The following is a 25,573-nucleotide window of genomic DNA, read 5'->3' as shown; positions in this document are numbered from 1 at the left end:
AATATTTTTATTTTATTTTGATTAATTTCATTCTTTAATACAGCAAACGGTTAATAAAATTAAATATGTGACATATTAAATAAAATATTTTATTTAATTGTGGATAAATGTACCTCTCAGTATTAAAAAATCACAGTAACTAGACAAAATTTTTTAATAAAATTGAATAACATTTTATGTAAGTTATACATTTTAGTTATAAAATTATCTGTAGTTTGTTAAAAAATAATATTTTAATAAAAACTTATATATATATTTCATTTTAGACATCGATAAAATATAGTATCATAATGTTACTTGATATAATTCAATCGATTTGAGCAATTGCGAATTTCTAAGTTTTTTTTTGTTTTTTTTTAAGTCTGAAAAATTGTGCATTACTAATAAATTATTTTTTTTTTCTATTATTCGTTAGTTAATGAAAATTATTAAATTATTTATTAATATTTATGTTTTAATTAGTAATCTTCTCTAAACAAATCTCTATTGCTACGATTAATGCTAGCAAGAATACTAGGACTTTTTAATGGTGGACTTTCATCAACAAGACGGTTAAGCTGGGTACTAGACTTATGAGGTATTTTATGAGAATAATAATTTCTAGTTCCATTCATTTGATTACTAGCTTCAAGTACATTGAAGCTTTTACTCCTTAATAATGATGATTTATAGGTGCGTTCAGGTTTTGTAGGTGCTACTTCTACAACAGAATCTTGGATTGGCATGGAAGGGCTTAAAGCATTTTTAATTGAAATATTGATCATACTACCATAATGACGCGATGATTGATTAGGCTTTAACGTAGAAATTAAAGGAATTTCATGATGCTTATTAGGATGAGTAATAATTGAAGTTGGCAGACGATTATTTCGGTTTAAAGTAGACTGCGATTGTGATTTAGGTAAATGATTAGTTGATAAATGGAGTTTTCGAGGTAATGTTTGGGTACTGGTAAACTGTTGATGAAGTTGACGATGATTTTGATGATAATAATCTTCTTGTTGATCGTAATGATTTGTTAATCGACTTGTAGACTTACTAAGTCGTCCCAGTGAAGCTGATTCAACGTTATTATAATCAATAACATCTCGTTCCGGTTTCCTAATTTTTCCATGCTTTCTATTTGTTCCATAATTATTAATTATTGAACGATTATGTAAATTTTTTCCCGAAACTGATTCTTCAATATAATATCTATGTACAGGTGTTATTGAATTGTTACGGCCATATTGATCATAATTAGCAACATGTCCATTTAATCTTGTAACTTTAATTGTTTTGGTAACTGGATTACTATTTGACATAATCGTATTTGACGAGTTTTTTGGAGATCTTGGAGGTCTTTCGGGTTGTTTAGTATTATTTAATTCATCTCTTTGTATTTCTGGGATGTTTTTATCAATAACATTATATTGAAGATACGAAGTTGAATTATTATCATCAGTTTGGGTCAGTTGAGATGTAGAACTAGCGCCACTTTTTTTATTATTTTTTCTTTCTGTAGATGCTGACCGTATTTTGTCGACAAATTTTTTAAATGACTCACTGATTTTTGATTTATTTGAACAATTTCGTACAGGTCGTGAACTTTTATCAGTTTTTTCATGGTAGTTCTTTTTCTCACGCTTTATAGTTGGTGTTAGGGAAATTTTTATTAATGGTGGTGGTGAAACTGTACGAAATTTTGTTGATGAATATTTCTGATGATTATCAGGGGATGATATATTACTTTCAATTCTTTCATGTTCTTGAATATCATGATTTCGGTTTTCCCAAGTTCTTTGAATTATTTGAACTGGACTACTGGATGTAAATGTATTTTTATCTTCTCGATTAGATGCCTAAATAAATAAGTGTTGATTATATAAGAGTATATAAAAAAATTGAATGTTTTTTCGTTTACCTGACGTGACTTGGTACGACGAATAGGAGGTGGAGGTGGTGAGCTTGAATTTTGCTTATATTCATGACGACGGCCAATTGTAGAAATTTCAAAAGATTTTATATGTTTTGTATCCTTAAAATTTTTTTGATCTTCCACACATTTTTCAAATGAGTTATTTTGTCTGGAATATCCGTTATTTTCATGTTTTTCTAATGGACAATTATTATTATTTTGTTTATCTACAAACAATAATTTATCGTTTATACATTTTTGAATTTTTGTTATCATGATAGTTACAATTATTATTATTAGTACTTACCAAGTGTTCCTCGATATCTTTCTGACCAATCACTAATTCCCTGAAAATATCCTCCATCAGAAAATTTGCTCGAACTTGAATTTCCTGTTGGTGTTTGGTTTTTGTGATATTGATAATGATAAGATGTTTGTTGTTGATGTAAATTATGATGATGACTATTATGTTGTTGCTTTAGCAATTCTTGTTCTTGCTGCTGTTGATAATTATTTTCTTGATACGTTTTATCTTGCTGTTGATTTTGATGATCGTGATGATTAGGAATATTATAACTCTTATATTTCCGATCTTTCGGAGTACATGATTTCATTGTGACATTTATAAAACTTGTATTAGCAGCAATTTGTTTGTTATTACTTGTTTTTTTAGAATCATCGTCGTGATCAAAAGTAATAGAACCATGTGAAGATCGTGATTCACTACCAAAATGATTTTCTAGCCACTTGGATGTTTCAAATTTCCTTGCCTCGTCTTCTTCTTCAAGATCTAAAGGCTTTTTGGTCAAAGCATCTTTCCTGTTTGTAGCATTATTTTCTCCTAAAAAATTTTTATTGCCATAAATTACGATTTCTACATTAAAATTAATTGGCTCTAATTATGTAAAATACTCAATGGACCTTATACATCTTTTAAACAGGGTAATTTACAATCATATTTACCTGTTGATTTTGGTAATCGAACTGTTTGATTATTCGATGATGGCCAATCACCTGTTTGATCTCCTTCTGTAGTCTCAGAGATGTAATATTTTTGACGAGCAATTCGTTCACCATTTAAAACGTAATCTACTATATCCTCTTCTCGTTTCTTAAGAAATTTTTTCGAACTTTCTTTTAATATTTCGGCAGGTTTATCTTCATAGTAATCATTATTATTGTTATTATTATTTTTATTACTATTATTATTATTATTATTGCTCGATCCTGAGTAATCAGGAATGTCTGAAATCTTTAAATAAATTTACTTTATTAATATTTTTGAAATATTCTCGAGATAATTCTAAAAGAAAGTTGAAACACACCTCTTCATGAGTTACACTTGTTTGTGTTTCTGTTACAATCGTACCATTTGGTTTTAATCCTTTACGTTCAAGTCTTTTTTCAGTATCGATGATTTTATTTGATTTTGTAGTGTGCTGTATTATTCGAGGTCCGATCTCAGAAATTTGTGAAGATTTGCCTAAGGATTCGGCTAATGCAAGCCTTAAGTCTTTTTGATGTTGATTTTGTATTGCTTGTTGATATGCCTTGAAAACATTTAAATATTATTAGTTAATTTATTATATAAAAATGTATAAATGTATAAAATTTATTTATTTACTTCGTCAGTTATATCACCAAATTGTCGTCGATCTTCAGTCTCTAGAAACTCTTCAACTTCTTCTCTACTTTTTACGACAGTTTCATTTAATTCTTTTTGTACAAATTGTTCTCCATTTTTCTGTTTCCATTCTATGTTTAGTTGATCATCATCACCACCACCATTTGTTCGTTTCTACAATTATTTATATTATAATATCAATATAAATAAGAATTTAATAATATTAGTACCGTCTTTGATCAAGAAAAGTTATTATAACAAAAAATTCTTTTTGGAACATATAAAAAAAAAAGGAAATGGCATACTTCCTGAGTTGTGTGCTCTTGTTGTTCGACGTCTTCGGTGGTATTGGTAGTAACAAGTGGTCCGGAATCCTTGATGACCTCGCCGTCCTCCAAAACTACCTGACGTTTTACTCTTGTCTCAATCTGACGTGTTGTCGTTATTTCTTTTTTCTTACGTGTTTCCCATTCCTCTGTACAAATCAAAATTATTAAATAAATTTACATATAATAAAAAATTTTTTTTTTAAATATTAGTAAGAAATTTAGCAAATTTTTAATTTCGTGAACACAAGTAAATACTTACTTCTAAGTTATTTATTCAATCGAGTATTCAATTTTTAGAGAATTGAATATTTATTCATCAAAGTAAAAAATTAATTTTATATTAGGAAAATAAAATTTTATGTGTTTACCCTTTATCACTGTTGCAATTGAGTTGTCTGGATCAATCTGTAATCAAGAGTTTATTATAATTATTAGTAATTAAAATTTTTATTTTTCTATCATAAAATTTTTTGGTTATTACTAATTAAATTTGATTTCGTGATAAAAAGATGAATATTTTAGTATTACCATGTCATTAGTATGCGTGACGATGTTGGTTGTTGGCTTCACCGCCTCATATTTACGCGTTGAAATCACTTCCATGATGACAGTGTAATTTTTAATTCACACGATTTAGCGTTTTTGTTACAATTAAATCACAAATATATATATTTTGTAGTACCTAAAAAAATACAATTCCCAAATATATATCATGACTAATTATATTTACAATATTTAGCCAAATAAAAAGCATTATTTATCAAATATATAACAAAATATATAGAAACAAATTGAAGGACATGTACGCGACATGGTTCCTAATATGGTAGTACATCGTGTGTAATACCTACGTGGACCTGATTATTGTTGATTCTTTGTCGCACCCACACATCAAAATGATAAATTATAAATAAACTTACCAAGTATTAATATCATAAAATTATAATTTTTATGTATCATTATCGAAATGTTAAAAATTAAAATGATTACAATATATTGATTTAAAATTGATAAACGTGATAAAAATGGAAACAATTTTATGTAAAAATATAAAAATTATTCATTGATGATAGTATATGATATTAGTACCTTATGATGTCAATTTTGTAGGCGTAAATTTTGATTTTTTTTTTAACATGTACCATTGACGGAATTATATTCACGCATTTTAAAAACTATTACTGCTATAGGTGCATCAATCACAGATGATAATATTAATGTACATGTTATGATATTTATGACAGATATGCCTTATATTTATAAGCATTTTTCAATAAATAAACTATATTAACGATGTATGCACACATATAAGTATACATTCTTAAAGGGTCCGCATAAACTTTCCAATTTCCTTAGGCGATGACAGACAACCAGTTTGCCGTGGCTACGTAAGTGTAAGTCAATGTATGTAGTAAAATTTCACGAATTTTGTAAGTTTGAATTATACATAAGTTGAAAAGTTAATCACTTTGGAGACAAATTAAAAAAAAAAAATAAAATTCTTAATGAAGATTTTAAAAATATTTGAAAATATGAATAGCATTAATTTCTGATTTCGTAGAGAGTTTAATGCATGGATAAGCAGTATAGTCATAATCAAAAAAAAGAATATGACTAAAAGAGATTTTTTTTTCGTAAATAAAGAACTTTGATCTTTCGAGTTTCCAATAATTGATCATAAATTGAATTAAATTTTCATGTATGTATTGATGTAAACTAATAATTTATTCTTTGCCCAAAAATAGAATCAAAGAATTTTAAATTATACTTTTAATTTTCTGATTGATTAAAGTAACTTCTTGTTAATTCCATCCCCGTTATAATTAGTATTTACGGAGTATTTTTAACTAATTTTTGTTGTAAGTTACTTTACATTGAGAATTTGCTTTATTTACTTTATTCTTTAGATGTAAGTATATAATATAATGATTTAAACTTCTTAAATGTAAGCCATTTTATGGATAAATGGATTCACAATGCAAAGAGTTTAGTTGTCACATTTTAGTTGGTGCAATCAACCACGTGACCTCTTCAAGGACATCGCCATTTTGTTTAAAAATAGACAAAGAGCGCGGTAAATTCGATAAATAACTTTAAGTATTAATGTTTTATTTTGTTTGTTTGTTTTTTCTTTTTATAAAAGAATACTACTCCAAAATCTGCTTGATAGTATTTTAAGAATTTACACAATAAATATGTTTATTATGAATTGTAATTATAATTATGTGAACATTTAAAACTAAGTTATCATATCTGAGTTTATTATATTCTTACGAGACTTTTCTCTTTACGTAATATTATGAACAGGGATAAAATGGTACAACAAGTTTTTGCTTTTTGAAATCTATTATTAGAATATATAATAATAATTGTTTTTACTTACTGTTAAATTTTATCAAATAATCCTAATTGATGTTTTGTCAGTGTAAAAAATACTTTACTATTCAAAAGGCGTATACATTTGTAGACATAATGTTTACAAGGTCATATGAAAAAAGAGAAAATGAACAATTTAGATCATCACTTAATACAACAATAGTGATGCTGATGACGGTAATGATGATGATGATGATAAATACAATGTCTTATTAGTGATTTTTTTGCTTACGACTAACATGAGGATGGCATTTCTGACAGTTTACGCGAACACAACGACTAAACACAGAGAGTTGCACGGAGATACTATACACTGTGCAGTAAGTAGTACGTTGTTGTATGGGATCTCGAATAAGGTAAAAGAAAAGGTAGACAGATGAAGAAGGGGAAGAGGAAAGCTACGTCAGATCAGCGAATACCAAATCTCGTAACCTGATATTACCTATAATCTGTGGTCCGCGATCATTCTGTTAAAGAATTTATACAATTACTGACACCATTCTATCCTAGAAGGATTCATAATTATTCAAATTTATTATACATACTAATTTGGATTTTTTATCAAAGTAATTTCATTAATTTTATTAATTAAAGTTTCAAAATTATTTTAAATATAAATATGTATATGCATTTTTGTGTAATGCTGGAAATGAATTATTGATAACATTAGACAGTACTTGAAAAAAAAAATAATTCAAAAATTTATTTCTTCAACAAAATATGGGAAAAATGATGTCATCTCGATTTGTCAGTACATATTCAAGTAAAGGAAATGCCGCGCCCACACTATTATGTATACGTGTGTATATGTAGATATAAGTATAATAGTATAGGCGCTCCGTTTAGAAGAAGGCCCTTTCTCTCTTTAAAGATATCTCTATAAATAATAGGAGTGGGAGAAAGAGTAAAAGGAAAGTATTTGAGCAATATAACATCAGGTGTTTCATGCAGGTCTTTGAATAATAGTTACAATAAGTTAATATTATTTTGAAGAATACAATATTTTATAAAAAGAAAAAACTTCATCATGTAAATTGTAAATTTTCCTCCATTTCTTATTCAGTTGTTTAATTATATCTACAAATTGACTGTTACAGAATAATTTTATTTCTGCTACAAAACAATATTGTGACTATCATAGAAAAGTTTTGTTACAAACACTCAAATAAGACTGGTATGGTCTTTTACTTTATTATATGGTAATTTTTGTTATAAATTTATTGATTTTTCAAAAACAAAAAAATACTACAGTAAATGAATAATATCAAACCTTTTGTTTATGATTAACTTTTTTTGTTTATCGTAAAATAATTTTACATTATTTATATAATCACTAGATTTTTAAAAACCACAGTTTTTTAAAATATAAGAATATATGATATTTGTCTAAAATTTTTTTAAATCCATAAATAAAATTTTTAGTATTTATTTTACATTAAATTGGATATTTACATAGTGATTCTATCACTTGATTATGTCTTTATTTCAAGTCAGACTTATCATTATTATTATAATAATTATTTTAAATTCGATAATTGACTAAAACAATCATCAAAATTTATTATTTTGCGATTATTGACTTAATCCAAGCAATATTCGAAGAAACTTTGTCATAAAGACGTGGCCTTTCAATTGCATTCCTAGAGCATGCAATTCTCCAACTACTAACGCCTGTTAAAGCCCATTTTTTTTTATCTGACAAAAGACACAACATAGGACTTCCTGCGAGTTCTTCTTCCTAAAAAAAATTAATACAAAAAATTTATATAAAATACTGTCATTGTTTTCGTATGAATTTTTAAAAATTGTTAATAGAATAACTTACGCTGCAATCATCAGTTGAATAAACTGCCTCTGTACAAATGCTATTGATTGAAGTTATACTGATGTTTTCACATTTATCCATTACACTGTACTTTAATTGAACACGCTGTAAAAGATCACGATTTCTTGTCCATCCAAGAGTATTACAATATGAAGAATTGATTTGTATAATTTCTTCACGAGATGGTAAACAGATTGGTCTCACAAAGTCTGAATAGGTAATCGTTGGTTGATCTAATTTTAAAAGAACCATTGTACTTCCTTCTACTGGAGATTTAATCATACCAATGATTCTTCTTTCTTGTTGCCATGGTGCTGTACTAGACAATCTTACAGTTCCCAACCGAGCTGTCCATTCTGCTTTCGGTTGTCCTTGGAAACAAGATGCTGTTGTAAGAAGCCAGCTAGACGATACTAATGTTGCATCGCATACATGAGTATCTTCTTTGAAAAGAGCTACATGCCATGGCCAATCACCAGGCTCTGCCATTTTATTCAACACTTTTGTATTGCTTTTTATTTTTAAAGCTTGAATTCCACACTCTGTAAGTAATTGTAAAATTTAAATCGGTCTAAACGAATCATGAAATTTCTACATAAATATTGGAAAATAAAATTTGAAAAGTCAAGAAACAATACCTAATTCTCCACATCGAACATACATCACTTGTTTGTTAGGACATGGAGCACGGACGAAAGATATTTTAGATGCTAAAGGATCTTCCATATGAACATATTGAACGTTGGCTTCGTTATCAGTTCTAATTTCAACAGAACTCATTCCATTGTATGTTAAAAGAGTACATAAAGAAGCTGCTGCTGTTTGAAGTACAGTATTCATTTCTGTAAGTGGTAAAGTAACATTGAGATTTTCTACACAAAGCTTTCCAACAGTCCCTTTTTCATTAAATAACACATATCCTTCAGGTATATACTTGGCAGAAAGTGGAGTATCGATTGGCTGATTTTGTACAAAATTTGTACTTGTTGCTAAAAACACTAAAAAAATTTTCTTTTAATTATTCAGTTATTAATTGTTTAGTCGTTGACTTTACACATTCAGTATAATACACGTACACAGTGTTTTCTTTCAATACTACCATTACATATATTTATTTTAATCATTGTTTTATAATAATAATAAAAGAATATATATATATATTTTTTTATATATATTAGTGGTATTAAAAGAAAACTATGTACATAGAAAATGCTAACTTTATGTATAATTTTTAATATTTTATGATGATTATATTTACAACAATCTTTTTCATCATTTCCATTCGGACAATCGATTTTTCCATCACATCTTTTTGTACTTGGAATACAAGCTTTCCCTAAACCACAGTGCATAAGACCATTAGAGCAATAAGCGCAATTATTCTCATCAGATAAATCAGGACAATCAATAATACCATCACAAATTCTAGATGATAAAGCTTTATTTTGTAAATCTTGAACACAACCTAAATCGTAAATAAACATATCAATTTCAATACATTATTTAAATAATTGTTATTTGAATAAATGAGATATAAATGGAAATTAAAATGAACTTAATACCTGGTTCGGCCCAGCAACTTCCATAATCAGCATATTCAGGGAAGTGCGAACAATCAAGTGCACTTTTAATTCTATCTGAAAGTCGATTGCCACATCCTAACCAAAATTCTTTACAAAAACTACGACAAGGAAGTTTTATTGTTACATCAGATATACCAGGTAAACATGTTGGTTGTAATACTTGGCATATAAAATCGTAAGCAAACTGATAACATTCTGCATCAACAAGTTCCCTGTAAGAAAAATGCTTATTTTATTTAAGTCATTCGAAATATTTACAAATAAAAAATGGTATGTATTAATTTAATAATAACCTGAAAGCTATCACATCATTTTCTACTTCTTCAATTGAATGATGACCAAAGATATTAGGATATGAAGTTATATTATAGGTTAAATGTTTACAATAAGAAAGTTTCAATTCGCTACAAATTCTTGGAGGAAGAGGTGGAGTAGCAATTGTCGTAGATGAAATTGTTGAAAGAATTGTTGGCATTGATACTTGTGAATTTAAAACCGCTATGTTTTCTTGTACCTCAAGACTTTTTGGATCAATAGTTAAATTTAACAAATACTTGGCCGTTTTTGGTGCTATTTCCTTAGATAATACATTAATAACATTATCTACAGTGACTGTTTGATACCGAGGATCGAATCGTAATTCAAAGTGAACCACCAAATCATTATTTTCCACACTATAATAAAAAAAACATTCCATAAGTATCATTAGAAATTTATTTTTGATTAAAATAATTTATTACTTAATTTAAATTACATATGATTAATGGATTTATCATAAATTATTCATTATTTACTTGCAATAAATGCACAATACATATGCATATATAATTGAATCAAAAGTAGATTTTTAGGTCGTAATACTTACCCATCGAGTGCAAGAATCTCTGAAGAGATAAAAGAAATTCTAAGATTACTACGACGAAAAGCAAGATTAAGTCTGTCACGATATTCTCGTGCTCGTATTCTAAAAGCTTCAGTTGATGGATCTGCTAAATCAATGGTGAAAGAATCTCCATCAGTTACTCGAAACGTTGCAAGAAAAACTTGATCACCAGGAGGATCAGATATCAAAAGTGTATCTAAAAATATATAGACATATTTGTTTCATTCTGATAACTAATATTTTTAAATAAAAAATTAAATAAGATGTGTAACAGGTAAAATACTGAAAAATTTAAATATAAAATAAATAAACAATACCGGTAAAGAAATTTGTAAAATACAATTAGGTCTAGTGTTCGTACAGAACCAAAAAAAAAATGAATTCTTAGCATTTTATTTCACCTAAATATATAAATTAAACAGAACAGAAATGAAATTGTAATTGAATGTACGACAAGGCCATATTTTTCTACTTCAAAGGTCGATTGTTGGGTAAATGGTCGTAAGAGATCGTAGGCTGGTGAGTTTCAGTAACTCGGACGAACCGTTAGCTTGATGATATCATCAGTTCTTTTACAGGATCAATGCTCTTACTCAAAGCATCTTTTGTTTATATTAGTAACAATTTATGGTTAAATTTTAAAATTAGTTCATCTCATTGATTAAATTCCAAATAATACATGATAAATAAGAAAAAAATACAGGACTTGTAATTGATAATTATTTTATTCTTTGTGTATACATCAGTATGCACTTACGCTTGAATAAATAGGTAATCGATGAACGAGTTCAAGTCAAAAACTCGGTCAAACCGTTAGTTATATGTATTTTAAGACCTCAATAACTTTATATTAGTTACATTTACTTGCTTTGTATGATTTTTGTATTAATAATGAAACTTACAACCGAGATAAATAGAGACTCCAGAAAATAGGAGAAAGAGTAGAAAAGCTGCTAGTACACAACATCCACATCTATATTGGCCACCAAACTTTCTTGTGAAACGTATATCACTATCTGATGATAAAATGGATGACGGTGTTCCTGTTCGACTGAATCTTCTAGTACTAACTGTGCTAACAGAAATCTGAAAATAAGGTAATTATGATAAATAAAGTTATTATAAAGTATATTTTTTAAATTATTATACTTTTCATTTCGGTATTCAAGTGGTTTTTTTCTTTGCTGTTACTTGCGAAAGAAAGATTGGCAAAATGTTATTAAATTGAAGGTAGATAAAAAGTGGGTGTTGCCCTGCAATTTAATAGAATAGTTTTCTCCACACAACAAAACACGTGATTACCCGTTTAAATATTTTCTTGCTTCTCTATCTTAGTGATTCTTTTGAGAACGGCAAGAAATTTCTAAATTAATTTAAAGGAAAAAATAAAGAACAACAATGATTGAGTAAGTTCTTAATTCAAAAGCATAATAGTTACAGTATTTATGAAATTTATAAAATATATACGATATACATATATATTTTGTTTTATTTATTTAAACATTAATAGATGAGTTTAACAAATAAAGTTACAAACAATGTAAATAAATCCACACCCTTGTTCAAATGTTACGTTTGGCTCACGCTCAAAAGACTAGAATGATTGCACTTTTCATGCACTATTAATAAAATTATTTGAATGAAGACGTGCATTTCTCAAAGGTTACTATCATATTCATTAGTAATAGAAACATTCTGAGAAAGTTCACATGTATATTCGTTCATAAAATGAAATATGTATTGATAATAATATGAGCAATTAAAAAATAGAAATCAAACGAAAACATAGTATAATAAGAAAAACAAATACATCAATGATATGTATAACAATCTTTTCTATACTCATTTTTACATATTAGTAAAGTACATTTTAAAAATACCCTAATTTATTTATAATTTAATGGGTGTTATTTATTTAATATAAATATAACGAAAGTGTAGCGGGTGATTGAATATGTATCATTATTGTAATACTAAAACCGTGACGGAAGCAGAACCGTTGATCCTACAGAAAAAAAAATATTAGTACGACAAAGTAGTCTTTTTGTCTGTCTAAGTAACAAGACAAGAAATATAACGTTGAATGAATAAAATGTAACGGTATTATAAACATGGTCATATGTTGAGAGCTTAACTTTACACTGTTATTCAACCTATATGTAAGTAATCAATGTCTATTAATTAAAATCAATGTATTGTTATAGTTTTCAACTAATTATTTAACTTGACAATATGAAATTTAACAAATCTTAAATTCAAGTAGAAAAAATCTTTTTATTAGAAGGAAACCAATTGAATGAATTGTTGAATTTGTGTTACTTTATTATCATTTTGATCATAAACAGAAATTAATCGTTTATACGTATACTTTATTAGTTAAGACTTATAACTAGTATACGTATATTGTTGAATATGATTTATCTCGATAACAATAAAGAATTGAATACCACAATGAGAGAAAAATTCATTAGAAATATTGTTTTTATAAAAAAAAAAAAAACTTTCAATTTGTAAGAAATGATATAATTTGTGTTTATGTTTGTAATAAAATATTTTTGTTTGTAATATAATATCTAAAATATATAGTACTACTGCATACCTTAGAAATAAATAGAAGCTTCACTTTCACTAGTGTAATTGAGTATATATATATATGCATTTTAAAGGGTGGGTAAGATTGACAATTTAATAAACAATTTAACGTGTTTTTTTTACGTGCTATGAAATATATTATTAAATAATATAGAAATTTAAATCATAATTATCAATAAGTGATAAAAAAATTACAACATTAATAACAAACGTGACACAAAAATATTATGTTACAAAATTTCATGACGTAGTAAAAATGTTGAATATTGCAAATTCCATCATTACGAAATCTATAATATGCAAAAAAATTGTTATTTAAAAATCGGTTTGTCTTGAAGTATAATATCTCCAATGAATTTTTCATCAATTATTAATATTGTAACTATGAAAAACAAAGAAAAATTACCTTTGAATCCCATGAAGTTTTTCGTTTGTGCTCCATTGAAACTGTCATATTTTAATTCTTTGCTGAGATATAATTATTTTACATATATTATAATACACTTTTTTATATAATACACATAATGTTACATTTTAATTAATGTAAATGGATGAAGAAAATTTAAATATTTATAATAATCACTTTTTACGTATAATAAAATAACACTAAACACTGATCATGATTTTTAAAACTATCATGATTATTTTAACTTTGTACTATAATAAAAAAATATTGACGTGTATAAAATAGAAACAGTAGAATGCTTTACAAAACTTTTTACTTTAAATACCGTTATGCCGAAATTAATGCTCTTAAATATCGGTATAACGATGTTTCTATCAATACAAAATACTTGTTACATTTGATTCTAAATAATAAAAATGAATGTTTTAATTTTAAAAATAAAATTTGTTAAATACAAATATTGTAAATAATATTCTAATGTGCACAATAATTTTTTATGTTCATTTAGTAAACAATGTATTTCAGGTAATAAGTTATCTCAAGAACGTTCCTTTTAATTCCAAATAATTATTATTAGAAGAAAAAAAAAAATTAATAACAAAGATGATATGTAGAACTCTCTCGACGAACGATCTGTTCAGCACCTCGAACAGATTACTACTCTGATTGCCCGGCAACTTTACGAAACGACGAGCAATTTCTCTTGTGAGCACGCGAGAGGTACGCCACGAGGTAGGTAAACCAAGAAAACGGGGATTGTCGCGGCCTTAGAGATAGGAATTGAGTTAAAATGTATAGAGACTAGCTGTATACGTGTAGCAGATAAACTTTCACGTATTAAGAGTTCAGTTCCTAGTGCATTTTTTTATCCTTAATAAATACAATGAATTGATAAAAATTCATCTTATTGAAAATAATTTAGTAACAATTTATTTTTATGCCGTTATTGAAGCGTAATTATTTATAAAACTGGAATATTTAAAAATTTTAAATCATAATTTTTTTTTGTCTATTATATTCACATTATTGGCAAGTTGCTTATGTAATGTCATTTACACGTACAAAATTAAATTATAATTGAATCATCTGTATTGTTTATATTTATTTTTAGTTTTTTCACCACAGTAAAAAATATTATTTACAAACATAAATGTAATAAAATTTTACATCATCGATGTATTAAACAAGTATTCATTGCATTAATCATTATTATTATTATTTATCATAAGTATAATTCAAAGTTTTCATTGATTAAATTTATTTTAAATTATTTTCAATGAGTCAAATATGAACTGAGTATATCAGTAAGTACGAATATGATCTGAACGTATCATATGTACGGTTTTAATTTCAAATATCGATCGTATTGTCTATTAATTATTATTATAATTTGAATGCAAAAGTGAAGAAACTATTTAATAACACCAAATCTTTGAAATGTGAGTGGAAATTGCGAAAAACATACACATAACACTGTAATTAAATAGAACCTTTGGATATGTTTTTTTTAAAACATCATTTACATTTGATGTTTATAGTAATGGTGAAAGAATTTTAAAATTGTCACAACAAAAATAATCATAATAATAATAAGATACTCATTTGTATTTGAAAAAGACATTTATTTATAAAATACTTCAGATTAGTTCACTTAGAATTGTTTTAAAAAATAACAGTAGTAATAGAAAAATGATGATATTATTCGAATAATATAATTAAGCAATCATTTTTATAAGTAAAAGATTAAAATATTTTATTGTCATGGAACAATAAAAAAAATATGGCTGATAAATAGTTGAATTAAAAAAACATAGAGATTTATATAAATTATTTTACAAATTGATAATGGAAATTTTACTTAAAGAAACATATTTACTTTTTTTTATCAGAATAATACATAAATATAAGAAATTAAATTGTTCATACTTTAGGATATCTGTATTTATTAACAAAAGAGAAGGAAAATGGAATTTTAAAGAAGTAATCAAGATAGTTGATAAAAATGATGACATTATGGTTAAAGAAATTAAATACATACGTTTATATGAATTACATATTTTTTCATTGAATCCAATATATTGATAATGCACAATTTAATGATAAACCAGCAGTGCATTTTTCTACAATTATTGATAAATGAAATAAAGTTATATATAATTTGCCCCTTACTACCCTGTAAAATGTATAATTCTAAAATGATTATTATCTCTAAAATTATGATTGCAACGTACGTCGTCGAGTTGCACTAATATTTCAGGGACAATTATTATTATGTTAATAGTTTTATAAGATTAATAGATATTCTGTAACATGAAAAAACATTCAGTAACTTAGTGTAATGTTTTATTAGTAATAATAATCTTATATTATTATGCAAAAAATTAAAATCATTTATAAATAGAAACTGACAATAATTCGCATGAAAATAGCAGTACCATGCCCTTATTTATGGCTTAATATAACGTAAACAAATATTAAATTAAACATTCTTATAATTTTTAATGCGTTTTTTTTTTCCTTGTATTTTTTATTGATTTAGAAAATAAATTGCTTATCATAATAAAAAATATTTTAATAATTATAAAAATTATAAATCTTTCGAGCGATATTCTTTAACAGTAATGGTGATCTTCCGGTTCTGAAAGTCATATATAAATATATAGATATGGATATGACAGCTAATTAAGAGTGAATAATTGATTGTACTAAAAACTAAATTACGTCAAATCAATATAAATGGTTATTCAATTAATTTTCAAATATTTAATTAATTGATAAATAAATTGCATATTTTTTATGCAACTATTTAAATATGATTGTATAAACCAACTTCTCAAATACACTCCATGTAAAATTGATTCATTTAATTTCGATTTATTTACTTATTTTTGTGACGTAAATATTTAATTACATGCATTAATTATTTTTAATTTAAAAAAAACAAAAGTTCATTCTTAAAATTGAGTTGCCGATCAGAATCTTTTAGTGGAGTGAATTATTTTAATTAACGTAAGATTCAATGCATTTTAATAACATTTTTTTCTCTTGTTTCTTTTTCGATATAAATATTTCACTATTTTCAATTTGAATTCAATGGATAATGATATTTTATTCATCAACTGCACGTTAAATTTATGCGATAGCGCCATTACGGTACAATACTATTAATTTATTTAATACTTGACCTGGTCATTATTTATTTAAGACGTTCTCAGGTTTTAAAGATCGGTATCGTACCAAGCAGCTACTTGATTATTATCCTGTGGTGGTGCAGGCAACTCATCTAGATGATCAAAGCTAAGGTCTCCCTCATGTGCAACATCCATTCCATCCATACCACCGTATGTTGATCCTCCACCTATCTCTAACCCCTGCATTGAGTCTATTGGAATTTGGTCATAGCTTGCTGTAAAAATTTCACAAGAAACAAAATTATTAAATGTTCCCACGTTTTAATGGAAAGTAATAAATGTAATATAATTATAAATAAATTGAAAAAATTTCAGTATTACATAAAAAAATTTTTATATAAATTAATTAATGATAATTTGAAAAAAAAAATTAAAAAATATTGTTTTTATAGTTTATATAAACATCTTGGAATAAAAGATAAAAGGCTACGGAATATACAACATTACATAAAACTTTTCTAATTTACCTAAAGTGCGTTTAATCAGAAAATTATTGCTGTTTTTTATTTGTTATTGTAAATATTAAAAAAAAAAAACTCTTTCTAGTTATTGTTGCATTACAATTATAAATATTGTCATTAGTGAATTTTACATATACATGCATTAAAAAGAAGAAGAGATTGTGATTTCAGTTACAAAATATGATAGCACTACAAAATGTTTGGTTCAATGTGAAATTATTCACAAATAAGCCGTGCAAGCATAAAATATTGATAGAAATTACGTACAATGTTTTATCAAACAATGAAAATCATTTAGATATAAAATTTCACCTATGCGTTATACTGCGACATTTTGAAGATTGCTTTTACTTAAAATTAAATCCATTGGTTATGCTGCTGTCGAAAAATTTTGTGTTAGATTGAAAAAGAGTCAGGATGATAATGAAAGCGTTAATCAGATAATTAATAAATTGAACGTTGGCATGTTTGTAAAATTCGATACGTTTAATTTGTAGAATTTGTTAAATTCATCATAATATTGTTTCATATAGAGAAAATATGTATAATATTGAACATACCTTGGGGCTGATAATTCCGGCCTCCATGACTGCTGTGAACACTAGGAGGTCCCTGGCCATACATACCGTCATATCCTTGTTCAGGTCCAAGCATGTCCTAAAGATTACGTACCAAGAGTCAAGACATTAATTTTTTATAAGATATGCAATTAAATTGATTAATAATCAAATTTTAGTAAAGTAATCGTAATTAAATTATTATCAAAATAAATAACTATACAGGGAAAAAAAGGAATTGTTGTAAAATAATAAAATAATGATATTACTGTGAATCAAAGTAATTAATAAACTCTGTTATACTTGATGTAATTATAAATACCTTTTTTTAACCATTGTATAGCTGATTGAATGATAAATAACAATAACTGTACTGTAATCTACAGGCATTGCGATTCATTACAAACTACACTAACAACATCGATCACATCAATAGCACATTTACAAAAACAATGAAATTATAGTAGTAATAGTTTTTAACAGAATATAAAGATAAAGATTATTATAGAATAATAATTTTTAAATTTAATGATTAAGAAAAAAAAATGCATCATACTTGTAAATCTGGACTCATTATTCCAAAGTCTGGATTATTCCACATATTTGTATCTTCACGTAATAAAGAATTAGTGAGCTCCATTGAAATTCGTTTTTTATAATCTGAATGTTTATCATCACTCATATGAAATAGAACAGCAGCAGCATAAGTTGCAACACCTTCATTTCGTGAATGCAATAATTCTGTAAGTGGAGCAGTTGCACCTTCCTGTTCAATCATCTCTGCACCTTCTTTTTCATGTGCAAGTTCACAAAGTACTCCGGCAGCGACGCGTTGAATATTTTCAATTTCATTGAATAATAACTGTTTGATAAAAAGGAAATGTTATTAATATTTTTTTTAAATCTTTTTTTTCATTATAAGAAAAATTGTTATTTACTTGAACAAAAATAGGAATGACATTTTGAGATCGTATGATTGCTCTATTATGTGATTCTCGAGCAAGAATGTGTAATGCACCAACAGTTCCTTCTACAATTTCTTCCATACGTACTCCATCTGTGTAAGCTTGTTGACTTCCTATTCCAGTAACCGAAGCTCTTTGCTTTAAATTAAGAATGAAAGATAAACTTTATTGAAAAATACATGATATATAATACAAATCACTTACTCTTTCTATATCTTGGAATGCTCGCATTAAAAGTCTAACGAGATGATGAATAGCACCATGCTCCCGTAATGGTGCAAAGTTAGCTTGACAATGAGCTAAATTTCGAATCAATCCAACAACTGCTTTGATCAATGGCCAACGGGATGGTGGATGAAGTAATTTCACTATTACTTGAATTCCGTAATTTAAACGAACTGAATTTTGAGCCATTTCTGCTTCTGGATGACGAGAAGTTAGATGACGTAAAGCACAAACGGCTGGTTCTGTAATTTCTTCGCGATCTCCAGCATTAACAATTGTACGAACAAGAGCATCAATACCACCAACTTGACACACCGTTATCTATAAAATTATTAACATTCTTTATCAAGTAATAATTTAAGAGTTATACGTGTAAACGAATAGAAATTGATTTGGTAATTTACCTTATTACGTTGATTGTTGCATGTAAGATTTGAAAGAATACCAGCTGCACAAGTAACAACATTGACATCACTAGAAGCAAGAACTTGAACTAAACCTTGTAAAAGTCCTTCAAGACCATCGACTTTTGTTCCAGCATCAGAAAGATTTCGTAGGGTCCATAAGCAATTTTGAACAAGTCTTTGACTTGGATTTCCCAAATGCATTGCAAGTGCTTGCATTCCACCAGCTTCAACGATGGCTGGTTTATTACTTGAGCACACTGATAAAACTGTAATCAATGGTTAAATCATCAATAACTTAAATATGTATTATAATTTTATATATTTCATTAACAACAAATGGTACCTTTTAAAACACGAGATGTGGTCCAAAGAAGCTTCTCATAATCATAAGAGCGCATGATACGCACTAATTCAATTGGTCCTTGTGATGCCAATATGATTAATTTACTTTCTTGATTTCCATAAGCAAGAATTTGTAGACAATCGGTAACGATAGCTAAAAATTTAACGTTGTTCCGTTGAAGAAGAGCAACCATTTTTTGAAGTCCCCCAGCAAGACGTACAGCCATTTTTGAACCATCTTGATGAAGTAGAAGATTATGTAATGTTGTGATGGCATAAAATAATACTGATTCTACGCCTGAACTAAGTAATTTAACCAAAGCTGGAATTCCTCCACTCTTGAAGATAGCCAAAAGACCTTGTCTATGATGTGACAAATTGTGTAATGTTCCAACAGCAGCCTTAGTTGATTCTAAATCTTCACTATTTGAAATTGCACGAACTAAAGCTGCTACCATTTGTGTACTATTCATAATAGCATGACGAGCTGCTTCTTTTTTTGATAGTTGATGAACCATCATAGCAGCTTGAGAGACAACTACTTGATCTTCATCATTGAGTAATTTTATTAATTCGGGAATTGCTCGTGTTGCAAGATCAGCATCATCTTGATAATTAATCAAGTTAACGACAGCATGTTTCAACATTTGACTGGGTTCAGCTAATCGTTGGACTGCTGTAGGTTGCGCTGGATCAAACTGGGTTGAAGGAATTTCAATTCCTTCTTCTAAAGTTTCTGGAAACATTGCTGCTCGTACTCGTTGTGAACGCGTATGGCTTAGTTGTTGATTCATTTCTAATGATAAAAAAAAGATAGAAATTGGCCAAATTTATTCGAAATGATGAGCAATTTATTTTAACATACCATCAACTTGATCTTGAGTAAAACCTTGGGCAAAACCTTGATCTAAATCAAACATTAATTGATCTCCCTCCATTTCATCGTCTTCTTTGCCTGATAATGATGGTGCTTGCGTGGCAGCACCTGAGTGAATTCCAGAATCACCCATATATGAATTTTGTTGCCACATAAGGGTTTGTTCCTTTGCCGTTCCCATTGGTAAATCTCCTGGCCCTTGATAATTACCATGAGAAACTGAAATATTCATATATTAGTACAATAAAATTATGAAACGTTTTGATGAACAATTAATTATTATAGTATCTTTACCGGATCTCATTTGATTGGAACTCATAGCTCCAGGGGAAGCTTCGTTTTTCCACACCTGTAAAAAATTTAATAAGAAATATAGTAAATGATGTTTATTGTTCGAATTAAATAAAATAAATGCAATTACTAAAAGTAGAGTACTACATGACATTTACGTTGTCGAACGATTTTCATTGCCTATATTATGAAATACACAAGCAATGAATCCATTTTATTTTTTAAATGAGTAATTATAATTTTTGAAATTAGTGATTTATTTTACAGCATATAATAAAAAAAAAATCTGTAAATTTTTTATATACAAAACTTCAATATTATTGAATGAGACGGAAAGTGACGTTAGTATAAACTTATAAAACGTTATGCTAAAACACAGTAGTATTATAACAAAGGATTCTGAAATGCAATGTATCACCATATTCCGTCACAACCCCTGCGCTGGCGTCGAAGCTTATGGGGAAAAAATGCAGCACATAATCATAATAAAAAAGAAACAATAAGGAGAAAAGTTATATGCACTTGAAAATAATAGATGAGTACGTCAATGAAAAAAGAAAGAGATCTTTTAAAAAAAGTATAGAACTAGAAAGTATTTAAAATACTTTGACACACCCTAGGTAAACACTGTATTTAAAAAAAAAAATTATGATTCATAAAAAATATAATATTGTGAAATGCTTACCGTTGTTAACAAATTGGAAAATACACAAATTAATGGCTCGGATTTGACTTGTTTACCACTGATTCACCACACATTAACATACACTTTACTAATTATTTGCCAATATTCTTGTGGTGTACACGATGTCGATGGCGGTGATCAGTCAACTATAAGATGGCGATGAGTAAGATACGCGCAGGGACGCTTAAAGATAGTTTTTTAGAAAAAAAAGGTGTATGTGTATGTATATCACTTCCAATCTCGCAATGCATTGTGGAAGACGTGGAAGATATTTGCGCCATCTTTACGTGGTTTGGAGTAATATTAAATGTGGTGTGTTGACAGATGTATAGTTTCGTTGATTTTACCCAAAAATGTAATTTCTTTAGCTACAGCGGCTAAACAATGTACAATATGTGCTACTATTGTACATATATTGTATGTATAATACCAGATATAAGTGCTGTGTGATTTTCTATAGAAGGGTATAGGGAAATCGTGTGTATAACCTCCAAAAAATTCCACAGCGTTTTTGTCGGGTACTGTACGAAAATTAGTTCAGAAGACAACGACCATTCCCTCTGCAGGATAAATTCTGTACTTGTAAAAATCGAATTTAAATGTAATTATGACATAATAATACATAATCCTTGATGTAAAATAATTATAAACATTCCAATAACTCCATGTTAGCTACATGAAACTTTATAGCTTCTAAAAGCTCAAAGATAAAAAATTTTTAATAATCTAAGATGCACGGTTTAAATATCTTATAAATGAGTCATTTTAAATATTTTTTTATAACCAAAAAATTTAATAAAACTAACAATTTATTTCGATATATCCGTTTGTTTTGGTGCGTCCAATATTCCATAAAAATGAACTAATAAATGTTTTTCTATACATCTAAACTATTCTTTCAAACTTTCTTTCAAACAGATCTTTTCAGGAGATCAATAAAAATTTTATGCTTGTTGCAACAATAACATTAAAGTATAGTGGTATGTATCTAAACATTAGCCAAATTATAAGAAATACTTGCTAATGTTTGTTATTTGTATGCTACTAGTTTTTAATAACTATAATTTTGTTTCAGATTGTGGCAACTTTTTCAAACTTCCGGAACATTCTCTTAAGTTATGACATTTTAGCAATATATTCTTCAATTGATTATACTCGTATATAGATTTACGAGTTTACTTTGTTACCTCAGGCGAATGACTTTAAAAGTAGTCAAGTATTATAGTGGCAACCAATTACATGAGACCAACCTCAGGGTCTATAAAGAAGTCTCTGAGACTCTGCTAGCTGATTTCTTCAACAAAACTTGTCGCACATTGATGGCATATTATTTGAGTCACACTATGATTATTTCAGTGAGTTATTTCTTTTAATTACTTATTTTTAATTCATTTACAAATTGACATCATCTCATCATTGTTGTGAAAAATTTTCTATTGTTTTAGTGACAACTTTTTTTCTCTAATGAAGTGAATCTGTTTAGTGTCAGTAAAGATTCTCAGATGAAAGTGAAAGTGTTCCATGAATTAAAATTTTTTGCATAATTCATTTGACATGATATCAATAATCAAATTGTCTAACACAATTATTTATAACAGAAGGATTTTTTTTAAATGATATTCAGGAATTTTTTCCAGTTGATTAGTTGTGAGAAATAATTATCTTAAAATATTCACAGTATAAAAATAATCATCCTAGAATGTGAAGATGCACTCAAGGATGCATTTAGATAGTACATACGTACATATATACTTCTAAGCATCATTAAATTCTCTTGGTTACATCATCAATGCTTAACCTTTCGAATAACACTTTGTCTTCTTCAAGGTATTCCTCTTGGTTGCTGTCTCCTACAACTTTAACTTGGTTGTTGCTGAAGATAAACATCGATGGAATCGTGCTCTACAACAAAGACAGATTCAATATGAAACACCTGATGGTAAGAAAAAGATAAAACATTAAGAAAAATCGGATAAATTTAATTGTTTTCTATATATTTATTTTTTCATTAAAAAAAAACTTGACCTCAACTGCAATTTATTTTAATGACTGATTTTTTTTAAGGTTCAAAAGTCAATGGCAAATTTTACTCGCCCAACACTCAATGGTATTCTGAGCAAGAATCGAATCAACGACCTGCAAGACAGGAAGCGCAAAAAAAAATTTCTGTACCTGTAGCTCCTCCTCAACAGCCGGAAACAGAGCCATCATATCAATATAAACCTTTCTCTGCTGTTCCAGAGCACATCAAACAATTAATTTATCAAGTTTACACACCTCAAGTTCCTTACGTCAACCCTTATGCATTCTTTTATGACGTAAATCCTTCTCCAGTGTCTCAAGATATCTTGGAGCACTCGACCACCCCACAACCTTTTGTCGATCCAACACCCAAACAAGCTGCTCTTTCTTATCGTACGAATTACCCCTCAAGGAGTCACACAATTGCTGAAGTGAATAAAGCACCAAAACAAGGTGGAATTAAGTACAAAGAGGATTCAAGAAACTCTGGATATCATTTTGGTGATCGCAATCAACTGTATTCTCGTCAACAAGATCAAAGTAAAAGATCACTTGAAAAAGATATTGGCAGTCATGAACAAGTGTATCAAAGCTATCAGCAAAAAACACCCAATGAAATCCAACAACTTCTACATTTCCAATCACAAATTCCATACAATGTTCTAGCTAATCATATTGGCTTTCAATTTGAGAAACCTTTCGTACCAAAACCTCTGCCAGATGAGTTGTTGAAATCATCCAGCTATCCTACTAAAGTTTATTACATTAAACCTTCCGGAGAAATAGTTGATGCTGCTTCTGTTAGAGACGTACCTGGAAGAGATATTAAATACTCCAATGTTTAAATAAACATAACATCAAGTTCACGGTGATTATGCTGAGAAAGTGGAATGAATTACATGATAATGGATTCATGAGTTATATGTTGGTAAGGAAACTTGAGAATTACTCAAGCATTTCTGATATAAATGGAACTCAAGCATCAGTTGTTAACAGTAAAAAAAATTGAGGAAAAAATTCATCCATATTTTAAATTTCGAATAATTTTTTTATATGATTATTAATAAATTAATTACACTTTTAACCATAGAAATCTTTTTTTGTTCGAAAGAGAAATTATTTTAATAATAAAATTTTTGAAACAAAATAATTTTCAATTAATTAACTGTCAAGTTTGATTTTGTATTAAAAACTTATAACTGTACTTTATCTGGATTTAGTTCATAAGAAGACAGGGGAGTTATTTTATTGGATTTCACTTTACTTAACAAGATAGCTTTTCTCCGGATCAGGAAGACTGGACTATGAGCGATCCACTTTCGTGGCCTTCACGCTATACTGCCTTCATTCCATTAGATGTTCCTTTCGTTTCTGCATACTATTATTTATCCTGGTACACATACGTGTTTTTAGAACATTATTTTATAAATTAATTAGCTTGCGGAATTAGAATAAACAAAAAATTTTAATAAAAGCGGAAATAAGAAGAATAAGGAAATATTTTATTTGTAAAGATCTTGATAAAAAAGTTTTCTAAAAATTCAACCACTCTCTTCATATCAATTTTTATTGACTAGCAAATCATCACCAATACTTGAAAAACATGAATATATTTCATTAGAAATATTGAATTAACCTTAATAATTATGGTAGAAGGTCCAACAGAAGTGGTGATTGGAAGCAGTTCATTAGCCTCGAGATGAAAGCTAATTAAATAAATTAGTGTATTAATTTCTAAATTTATTATTGTAGAGAAATTAATTAAAAATATGTTTAAAAAACATTTACAACTAGTTTATAAGCCATTTTTGTACTTCCGTTTGAAATTCATCTCATTTAGCTAGACTTCGAGGAATTCAGAATAACGGCGACTTTAATTGGAAACTAACAAGTCAACTTGGTGCTAAATATTTCTTTCTCAATTGAAAAAATATTTGAATTATGTTACATAATGATCGTTAACCTATATCACTGTGGAAAATTTTATTCGGAGTAATGATCAGTAAAAATAAGCGATAGACTAGTTTGAGAAGTC

General features: G+C 27.7%; 4 protein-coding genes across 8 annotated transcripts; 1 reads left to right on the top strand and 3 right to left on the bottom strand.

Annotated features, from left to right (window-relative positions):
* Positions 1-136: 136 nt before the first annotated feature.
* chas (chascon) lies at positions 137-6,552 on the bottom strand. 4 transcript variants are annotated; one of them, XM_035084968.1, is made up of 11 exons: positions 6,459-6,552; positions 6,234-6,285; positions 4,379-4,532; positions 4,219-4,255; positions 3,827-3,996; positions 3,522-3,695; positions 3,223-3,447; positions 2,861-3,149; positions 2,205-2,738; positions 1,904-2,124; positions 137-1,841 (listed from the first exon to the last, which is right to left on the bottom strand). In XM_035084968.1, the coding sequence occupies exons 3-11, from the start codon at positions 4,451-4,453 to the stop codon at positions 459-461; spliced, it is 3,108 nt and encodes a 1,035-aa protein (XP_034940859.1). In that variant the 5' UTR covers positions 4,454-4,532; positions 6,234-6,285; positions 6,459-6,552; the 3' UTR covers positions 137-458. The 4 variants fall into 4 exon arrangements, with proteins under 4 accessions (XP_034940859.1, XP_034940860.1, XP_034940858.1 ...); XM_035084969.1 differs by having other exon boundaries at positions 6,234-6,290; positions 6,459-6,535; XM_035084967.1 differs by having other exon boundaries at positions 6,234-6,546.
* A 1,070-nt stretch (positions 6,553-7,622) lies between these two features.
* On the bottom strand, positions 7,623-13,691 carry LOC118067888 (atrial natriuretic peptide-converting enzyme). Its single transcript, XM_035084892.1, has 9 exons — positions 13,516-13,691; positions 11,420-11,603; positions 10,500-10,713; positions 9,928-10,308; positions 9,614-9,846; positions 9,310-9,516; positions 8,690-9,049; positions 8,052-8,593; positions 7,623-7,964 (listed from the first exon to the last, which is right to left on the bottom strand). The coding sequence occupies exons 1-9, from the start codon at positions 13,561-13,563 to the stop codon at positions 7,788-7,790; spliced, it is 2,346 nt and encodes a 781-aa protein (XP_034940783.1). The 5' UTR covers positions 13,564-13,691; the 3' UTR covers positions 7,623-7,787.
* Positions 13,692-16,007: 2,316 nt separating this feature from the next.
* On the bottom strand, positions 16,008-21,755 carry arm (armadillo). 2 transcript variants are annotated; one of them, XM_035084937.1, is made up of 10 exons: positions 21,517-21,755; positions 20,835-20,889; positions 20,529-20,759; positions 19,665-20,459; positions 19,319-19,587; positions 18,894-19,235; positions 18,663-18,827; positions 18,281-18,586; positions 17,728-17,824; positions 16,008-16,921 (listed from the first exon to the last, which is right to left on the bottom strand). In XM_035084937.1, the coding sequence occupies exons 2-10, from the start codon at positions 20,857-20,859 to the stop codon at positions 16,734-16,736; spliced, it is 2,418 nt and encodes an 805-aa protein (XP_034940828.1). In that variant the 5' UTR covers positions 20,860-20,889; positions 21,517-21,755; the 3' UTR covers positions 16,008-16,733. The 2 variants fall into 2 exon arrangements, with proteins under 2 accessions (XP_034940828.1, XP_034940829.1); XM_035084938.1 differs by lacking the exon at positions 17,728-17,824 and having other exon boundaries at positions 16,748-16,921.
* Positions 21,756-22,433: 678 nt separating this feature from the next.
* LOC118067913 (uncharacterized) lies at positions 22,434-24,617 on the top strand. The gene is made up of 4 exons (XM_035084927.1): positions 22,434-22,496; positions 22,592-22,871; positions 23,344-23,455; positions 23,581-24,617. The coding sequence occupies exons 2-4, from the start codon at positions 22,713-22,715 to the stop codon at positions 24,381-24,383; spliced, it is 1,074 nt and encodes a 357-aa protein (XP_034940818.1). The 5' UTR covers positions 22,434-22,496; positions 22,592-22,712; the 3' UTR covers positions 24,384-24,617.
* The last annotated feature ends 956 nt before the right edge of the window (positions 24,618-25,573 follow it).

This window comes from Chelonus insularis, unplaced genomic scaffold, assembly GCF_013357705.1.
Source record: "Chelonus insularis isolate UGA/USDA-ARS -01 unplaced genomic scaffold, ASM1335770v1 contig_398_pilon, whole genome shotgun sequence".
In the NCBI taxonomy this organism is placed as follows: Eukaryota; Metazoa; Arthropoda; class Insecta; order Hymenoptera; family Braconidae; genus Chelonus; species Chelonus insularis.
Note: the sequence above shows the minus strand (reverse complement) of the source record. Positions and strands in the feature narration are given on the sequence as shown.